We start from the raw sequence: 9,551 nt of genomic DNA, 5'->3' as shown, positions 1-9,551 counted from the left end.
TCTTCACCTCCTGAAACACCTATGCTCGTTGTTTGCATTTGTGTCCCCGTGCTGAGCATGTGTGTGTATACACACGTGTGCTTATTTATGCTGGCTGTGATTGTGTGTGTGTGTGTGTGTGTGTGTGTGTGTGTGTGTGTCCGGCCCAGGGCAGAGGCAGAGATGAAGGTGGCAGGAGAGGAGGTGCTGAGCAACCAGAAGAGGAGTCATGAGGCGACCAGGCTGAAGGTGGTCTGTCGCCTCATCTCTGCATTGACCCTGCCCAGGATAGGAACAAGGAAAGGATGGCCAGTGATAACTCCAGACTGTGGCTCCAGATATCTGCAATTAGACCAGATACAAAACACGCTCATCAGTTCTACCGTGTTGTTGTGTGTGCTTGGATCAGGAAGAGGGTTTCATGGTCTAAGGATTCACACAGAGCAAATCACGTGGGGTGGGGCTTTGAAACCACTGCCTGTGGAGCCCTTCGTGTGTGGGGCCATGGGCTGGCCTCTGGAAATGAGGGACGTGGCTATGGCAAGATCTGGGATGGTGAGGCTAAGGTCCTGCCGAGATGGGCAGAGAGCTGAAGGAGAAAGAGTCATAGATTGCCTGCTGCACTGGAGATTGTTCCACACACATGTGAAAAGGAGAACTGGGAAGGTCCTGGGTCAGTGCTGCCCAGATCAGCCCAGCAGCCAGCACACGCCCTCCCTGAGGGTGGCACACACTGGCACAATATGACACAAAACATGAGATGCACTAAAGTATGCTGTATCTGCCAACCACAGGCATCCTAGGAGAGACATGGTCTGTAAGCAAGGCATGCCTCCAGGCACTTCCAGCCTGCCTCGCTGGCAGTGCCCAAAGCCGAGAAATGTGCAAGTGGGTTTCCCTGTGTGACCCTATCCGGGATATGCCTGTGAGGGAGGGAACAGAGAAAAGACAAGGGCGGTGGGTAAACTGCATGTCCTAAGGGACCTCAGGGGAGTGGAGACAGAGAAGCCCCTGGGGCAGTTCAGGGCCTGCTGGTTTTCAGGGTCCAGACTCTAGGCAGTAGCGGTCCTGCCAAAGATACCCCATGGTCTGTGCTGAAAGTTCTGATATGAATTCCTCCTTTTCTTTGGGGTCTTGCCCCTGGCTTGGGGGCCTGAGTGTCAAAGGTGCACGTCTGCACCTGAAGGAGGATTCTGGTATTCTTGCTGGAGCAGAATCTCTGATTGCGTTGTAGGGGATCTGCACCCAGGTGACACAGAGGGACGCTGCCTTCCAGGTGACCGTCTTGGATATCCCTGGGCCCAACCGCGCACTGGCTTCCTTGGCACGGGTGCTGTGTAGGGAAGCAGGGATGCGTGACTGTAGGGAGTCCTACCTGGGCCTAATGAGAGCAACTGAAAGAGAGCCTTGGCATTTAGCAAATCACTGAGGCATGGGTGGTTCAAGCCCTCTTGGTCCATTTGAGATAGTAACGCTGCTTTCTGTCCAACGGAGGCATTAGCTCTGGGCCCAGAACCTGCAGGTTCCCCAGGGCATCATCTGTTGGGGGACTCCCATGTGCATGGGTAGTGTTAAACAGAAAGGAAGACGTGTAGGGATGCCACCTTACTTTGATGGCCTCCGGTTCCATTCTTGGTATCGGAAGAGACCCTGCATCCATGTGTACCTTCTTCACAACCTTGGATCAGAACCAGGCCTGTCACAGTCTCCGGGGGCTTTTGGAGGCTCAGGCGTTTCTGGCCTTTTCCTGCCACATGGAGAGAGCACATCGGGGCACAGGTAGATGGTGCACACAGTACGCTCCACAGATAGGAAGAACAGGGGGCCTCATTCAGAATGCTGGGGGCTGTAACGGGTGGTAGGCTACCAAGAGGGGCACAACATTGACACGGAATGACCTAGACAGGTGCACACCGAGAAAGCAGTTCTTCAAGTCAGCTGAGCTCAGAGGTCCTTGTTTTCTGGTCCCCTGAAGGAATGCACAGTCAATGGATCAGGCCAACGTGACTGGTACTGTGAAGCTGTCCAAGGTGATGGGAGAATGCAGAAGGCAGGCACATGTTATACAGCTGTTCATGGCAAGAACTTCCAATGCTGCCTGCTGCTCTGCAGGCCAGTCCCTATCAATAGCAAATGCCAAGGTTTTGGAACCTTTGAGGATAAGGCACAGAGTTAGAAGTGTAACATGACATAATCGATGAGCAAGTGAAAAAACAAGGACAGAAATGTGGATGCTTACCAACATTCATGTTCCTGGAAAAGAAAACTTGTACTTCGGAATATGGACAAGTTTGCTCTCAGCGATCTTACTGTGTGCATGCATATATTTGTGCACATGTGCACATAGAAATTTGAGTGCTTACCAAAACTAATGTCCCTGGAAAAGAAAGCTTGTACTTCTGCATATGGACAAGTTTCCTCCCAGGGATGTTACTGAGTACACGTGCATGTTTGTGCACATGTGCGTGCAGAAATTTGAGTGTCTACCAAAATTCAAGTTCCTGGAAAGGAAAGCTTTACTTCTGCATATGGACAGGTTTCCCCTCAGCGATGTTACTGTGTACACATGTATGTTTCTGCACATGTGCGTGTAGTAATCCCTGCTAGTTCACTTGTGAGTATGAACTACTGCAACTGACCTAGCCAGGTGATAGAAGTTGGATAGCGAAACCATGAAGTTCTTAGGGAACGGTACAGAGTCTCTGGCCAGCAGAAGCACTGAAGCCAGGGAATCGCTCCCCGTTTGCTCACTAAGAAAACACGTTCTAAGTAGAATCACAGTCGTGCACCTAGGATGCTTGGCAGAAAGGAGAGGCAGGAGGAAAGAGTCTGGGGATTGTGAAGACGAAAGTCGACTACATCTGCAGTATTATGAAAAGTAGAAAATGCACCTAATGAGCTGGGAGAACAAACTGTACTTAATTGAGTTATCTAAGAGGATTTCCATCCAAACAGCCAAAAGTGCCTCCTGGTTTCTTCTTGCTGCCTGTAGTAAAACATGAAGGGAATTTTTTTTTTTAATGTTTAAGATAAAGATTATTAAAACAGGGGACAAAACTTGCTGATTTGGGAAGTTTCCAGTCTTTTAAGATGACATTAATAAAATAATAAATTTTCCCTGAAAGAACAAGCAAGGCAGACAAGGGAATTCACAAAGGGCAGTAACAAAATAGTAATCTTGACACATCTTCAATATATTTGTAAAGAAAACAAAGTGTCATTGTGTGAACAAAATATAGAGGTATCAAAAGAAAAACAGAGGAAGCTCCTGAAAGAACTCAACTCACTATTAACTATCTTTGATTTGCAGGCACAGAAACTGACTCATGTTAATTCTAAGAAGCAAAGCCCTGATGTTATTATCTCTTCTTTTTTCCTTTTTTCTTTTTCTTTTTTTGTGAAAAGTTAGGAAATTTAGGCTGGAGAGGGAAGAAGAGGATAGAGACTTCAAGTGCCTTTAAGGAGGAGGAGGAAAGGGAGGGGGTTGGAGATTTGATTGTGTTATTTGAACAGCATTGGTGAAGCTCAAACAAGGGAGGTAGCAAGCCATGCAGGCCTGCGGGAAGAGCATTTCCAGAAGAACAGCACTTGCAGTCTTGGGATCGGGAAGAAATGGAATTTGATGGGGGAAAACCAAGGCCAGTGTTGTCAAAAAGAGTACATTAGTGGGGAAAAGAGTAGAGTAGAAGACAGAGAATGGAAGAGAGGAAGCAGTCAGGGACCATATTGTGGGAACCTTTTAATTTGGCAATAAATACAACTTGTAGTCCTTAGGAGCATACTTCACAGCAACTAACAGCAACAGTGTTGATAATACTAAGCAACAATAAAAGCACGTAACTAAAACATTTCGTATTTTTTACTATAGAAATCGAGGAAAGGAGATACAAATGCAATAGTCTGCATATTTATTTATACAGAGAGTTTTCACCTGAGACCAGAACACACACACACTCTTTACACAACTAAAAGTGGTTTCAGCTGACACTTAGCAAAGTGCTTTGGCCCAAATAAACTAACGAGAAAGGCCTAGTAAAGAATTCAAAGTGCAAATAAATCAATCAGGCTCTGAGTAAATAAACACAATTTATTTGAATTTGAATTTACACTCACGAAATTACCTAAAATGGAGACAACAGATTCACTACAGCTTCATCATCTGTAGTCCTTCCTCTTCAGTTCTGAGAAGGATGCTAACCGCTTGGTGATGATCTCTTTCCAGCATTTTGTGAAAGCTTAGAGGACTTAAAGAAACTGAGGCCTGGGGAGAGTGGCGAGAGACAAAGAGGAGGAGAAAGGAAGAGGAAACGGAGAGTTGCTCCTGGCATAGGTCTACAGACAGGATCCCAGCTTCCTGGAATGGTGCACAGAGATTGCTAGGTATCCGTGCCAGAAGTGGAGAAGGGGTGACATTCACCTCCAGGAGGAGACTCAACTCCAAGAACCTACAGAGGCAGCCAAGTGTGCTGATGTTCAGGAACCGATACTTAGAGGGTACCCCACAGGTCTGTGAAAGAGCCCTTGGAGACCGCAAGAAAGAAGGTTTCCACAAGTAGAATCACAGATTAGATGGTTGGATAGATTAGAGGAAGGATAACTCTATGACCTGATAATTACTGAAATACATGAGACAATTCTTGCACATCAGACTGTGTCAAGAAAGACGGAAACTCAATCAGTTTGATACAATGGGAAATTACACACGCAAAGAATTAGCTGTTAACTGCACTACATTTGTGTCCAAGGCAAGATAAGATACAGAACCGAAATCTTCACATGGTCAACTCGGGTAAGACACATGTAACTGGAAAATGGAAGCAAGAGTTCCAAAAAGGCTTTAATCACCCTGGACTATTTTTATCCACTATATTTACGATTCTTGGACAACTCCACTGTAGCTTAAGGGTAAGAGAACTCAATTTAGCCCAATTCAAAAGCTGAACAGATTTCCTCTGTTTGATCCTTTTCAGCTACAACTATGGGTCCAGCGCAAATCAAAGTGGACGTCAAGGCTCTTTTTCCTTTGGGAATTGTAACTTGCTTTGCTACTGTGTCTGACACAGATATGCCGACCTCACTGTGACTACAGGCCAGCCAAATGGGAAAGGGGACAGAATGAATCAAATTCCCCTTTTGATCACTCAACAGGAGGTCCACAGGCACCAGGTCTCATTAACGATCTCTGCTTCTCCAACTGCAGTCAGTGCTACACAGGGCCTGCTTCATGCTTGCCAGGGTCTCTCACCAAACACAGGCATTTTAACGGCTGGCTTCCTGGAGATGTCCCTGGGCTAGGTAAAAGCACTCTGAGACAGTGTTCCTTCTCCCTTGGCTCTGTGCCTGCAGTGAATGTATGCCTCTTCCTCAGCTGGGACACGAAGGCACAGCTCTTCACTGATTAAAACCCGTGTCTGGTCCAAACTCACATCGTAGCTTCTCCATCAACCTCCACTGCACGCTTTCAGAGCCAGGTTATCTTAGATCAGCCCAAGAGGCACTTCAGAAAGTGACATTCAAATCTGGCTATATAGCTGATACTGAGATCTGCAAGGCATGAAAACACTTCAAAATTACGTTGCTAAAACACTCTACAGATTATATGTATAGGAGAGCTTTCGAACTTACAAGTAACATCAAATACCAAAATAGGTTCTTACTTTTCCTTTCTCCACTTCTCTCATTCTCTCTCTCTCACACACACATGCACACATCCTTTTTACATGTTAAGACAATTACACGAAAAACAGATCATAGATTTTTAAATAGCAGCTCAATATGAAGATCAAACAAAACTGTACTTCCTCTATTTAAAACAAAATCACATAAATTACCCATCGGTTTCCCTATATTTGATATTATTGAATAATGCTATAAGTTGATCTTTTTGTTTTTAATGGGATTTTTAACTTTGACTGAAATACTTGCTTCAGACTTACTGAAGGCAGAATTAACTATTATTTTTCTTTTTTTGGCCTCCTCCTTTTAGATTTGGGGGGTGATGATTCAAAATCAGATGTGTTCACAGTAACGGATGCAACTTCCACCAATCCTGGCTGAAGGGGTTCCAGTGATACTTGAATAACAATTTTTGTTTCAGGAGACAATCCTTCTAGCTGCTTAGGCTTCTTAAACATTTGATGACACTGGGTCTTGTGCTCCCTCTCCTCTTTGGAAGTTAAAAACTGTAGCCGACATTTGGAACACTGGTGAAAACTCTTTTCCCAGTGCCCTCGATGATGACGTCTGTATGCTGTTGCAGTTTGAAAAATTTTGAGACAAAACGGGCAAAGTAAATTCTTGGTGTTACCATGGTATGCTCTGAAATGTGCATCCACATCTGCAAAAAATGATGATCTGTAACTGCAAACCTGGCATACGTAGGGCATTTCACCAGGCTTATGATTGTCTTTCATGTGCTCTAAGAGAACCTGATCTGTCTCAAAGGACAACTCACAGATGTGACAGACTGCGGAGGGCTCCTGGGCCGTGTGGACACTTTCAATGTGACACTGCAGCTGGAAGGGAGTAGGAAACTGGCGGAGGCAGTGCTGGCAGGTGGTGTGGGTATTCCAGCTGTCACCTCTCTGCCTCTCAAGTTCCAAATGGTGCTTCATGTGATTCATAAACTTGACATTTTTTAGAACTTTCAAGCAGCTGAGGCATTTAAACGCGGTGTGGGTCTTCTCTTCTGGCTGCCCAACTCCTCCATGCTCGCCATAGTAGAAGTCACGAAATAACACAATCAGATTTCCTTCTGTGGGATCACCAATTTTGTTTGGACTTGCCAAACTTGGAAAATCAGTTTTTGTCTGTCCACTTTCCCCTAAAGGTCTTACAGGCTTGCAATGAACACTGTTCTTTGGAAAAGGTGTTGGACAAGGTTCTCCATTCTGAACATGGCTTAGTGAGGTATGGACACGGTCTGGTGTGCTTTGCTGAGTGGTCTCTGTATGAAAAAAAAGTGACGGGGAGAAACCTAAAGAATGTTCCCCGACAATGCCATCACTGAGTTTAGGCCTTCTGGGATTTCTGCGATTTGTTTCACAAGGGGAAACTCGCTTTGATACATGAGGACTTTTATTCATATCTCCTGCAGAAACTGCTGTTTCTACTGGATGCTGCAATGACCTTGTGAAGGTAATCAAAGAAGAACATAACTCCTTCGAAAAGCCATCAGGCACTATTTGTGGTGAAAGATTTTTATAATCAGCTTGAGACGGAGGTTCAATAATAATAGGACTACCTGTTGATCTTGAGTCAGAGTCAGACACTGGCAAGACAGTCTTTGCTTCTGATGTAGGAGTCACATGACTAACAGGCTGTAATCTGTGAGCGTTACCTCTCCTGAAGTGACCACACCTTTTTCTCCTTGAATAAGAACCTGGGGTATCTCTGTTCAGTATGTTTGAAACGACTGGTTTTGAAGCTGAGCTCATCCCAACAAAGATCACGTCAGCATCTTCATTTCCATGTTCCACTCCAACCAAGATCACTTCATCATCATCATCATCTACTTCTTTGGTCTCTCCCTCCCTTTTCCGTACTTCTGGCTCTTGTTCTTCTTCACGTAACATACGTGGGAGTTCCATATTTTTAATACTTTCTTATTCTTAGAGGGTGCGGTCACAAGTCCCAGTGCTTCCTTTATACAAACTGCCACCTAAGTGTAAACATACTACAGATTAGTTAAGTACAGAAAAATGGGCTATTTGATTATCTCCAAAACTCTAGAGTACTTATACACACCCTTATCTTACAGACAAAGACACTGAGCGTCAACCAGACTCAATGACAGCTGAAAAAACTACGCCTACAAGTCTCCATGGATCTAGAATCATAGCTTTGTCGCATGTTCACTTTAACCTCTTCTACTTAAAAAAATAAAGAGGGGGAAAAAAAAACAAAACACCACACTGATCATTACGTGAAATCAAATGTAAAGGAGAGTATTTTTACAAAAGCATTGTTCTACAGCGTTTCGAAGCATGGACTTTGGAGTCATAGGAGATTAAGTTGGAATTCTAACTTAACCACACACCAGTTGCCTCTTCTTGGGCAAATTTGTAAGTTTTAAATGTGTTTCTGTATCTTAAAGACAAACATGCTTATTTCTTAGACTTAAGGTTAACAGCTTTTTTAAAAGGCATCAGCTATTCAATGGCATCTTGTTTTGTAGTAAAAATGGAAGAAAATGGATCTTAAATGCACATTACAACTGATCCATAAATTCTAATTTCATAAATGTTAACAAACAAAATAGGTAGCAAATTCAAAGTATAATCTATATATTCCTAGTTAACAAACAGCATAATTCAATGTCAAGCACTTAATTCAGGCCTAGGAAACTGAGAATGAGCTCTCTGATAATCTCACCCCAATTCCACACAGATATATCCTAAATTTCTCCCTCTAATCCTGGCTAAACTTCAATCCAACAATGCTTCATCTTTATGCCACACGTCTCTTCCCCACATATTAGGCAAAATGATGCCAGTCTTTCTCTCATACCAATATCAGACAGAGACATCACACACACACACACACACACACACACACACACACAAACACACACACACCTGATATCCCTTATGGATACAGGTGAAAGAGTCCTCAACAAAATACTGGCAAACAAAATCCAACAGCATATAAAAAAGACTGTACACTATGATCACATGCGATTTAGGGAGGTATGCAAAGTTGGTTCATTATAGGAAAGTCAATCAACATTATGCCATTTTAAAACAATAAAACAAATAACACATCTGCCTGAAGAAAAGGCATTTCCCTGAATCTAGCACCTTTTCATAACCGGGGTTAAAAGAACACTTAATAATTAAGAACAGAAGAGAATTTTCTCAATCAAAGGGCACCTGTAAAATGACCCACAGCTAACATCATACTTAAGAATGAAAAACTGAAAGCTTTCCCTCTAAGACTGGGAACAACACAAGGAAGTCTATTACACACTTTGGCTCAACATTATACTGGCAGTTGTATAACCAGAGCAATCAGGTAACAGAAGAGAATTGTTGCTGTAGTTTCAAAAAAAAAAAAAAAAAAACGAAAAAACAAAAAACAATAAAAAACAAAAAAACAGCCTTCAGAATGGAAAGGAAGAAGTCAAAGTATATTAGACATAAGATAATTTAGTATAGAAAATGTTGAAGAAACACAAGTATTAGAATTAATATAAAGCTTGCAGAATAGAAGACAAATATTTTAAAAGTCAACCACATTTTATACAGTAGCAACAAATGTTGTTAAGTAAATACTTGAATCTACACTAGCATTCAAAAGAATACTTAGGAAGTCAGAAAGAGAAAGACAATATATTGTTTTGAATGGCTGAGTAATACTCCACTGGGTATATGTACCACAGCTTTCTGATCCATTTATCTGTTGATGGACATCTAGGTTGTTCCATGTCCTGGCTATTATAAACAGTGTTCTCCATAGTGGCTGTACTAGACTGCATTCCCACCAACAGTGTAAGAGGGTTCCCTTTTCTCCACACCCTCTCCAGCATTATTGCTTGCAGACTTTATAGGAATCAATTCTAATGAGATGGATGA

General features: G+C 43.1%; 1 protein-coding gene across 1 annotated transcript; it reads right to left on the bottom strand.

The window, feature by feature from the left end:
- Window positions 1–5,966: 5,966 nt before the first annotated feature.
- On the bottom strand, window positions 5,967–7,538 carry LOC132659031 (zinc finger protein 280B-like; the record flags this gene model as incomplete). The annotated part of the gene is made up of 1 exon (XM_060408534.1): window positions 5,967–7,538. A coding segment is annotated over one exon (1,572 nt), but the record flags the coding sequence as incomplete, so codon positions are not given.
- Between the last annotated feature and the right edge of the window lie 2,013 nt (window positions 7,539–9,551).

This window comes from Ovis aries, chromosome Y, assembly GCF_016772045.2.
Source record: "Ovis aries strain OAR_USU_Benz2616 breed Rambouillet chromosome Y, ARS-UI_Ramb_v3.0, whole genome shotgun sequence".
NCBI classification, from domain to species: Eukaryota; Metazoa; Chordata; class Mammalia; order Artiodactyla; family Bovidae; genus Ovis; species Ovis aries.
This window is presented reverse-complemented; position numbering and strand designations above follow the sequence as displayed.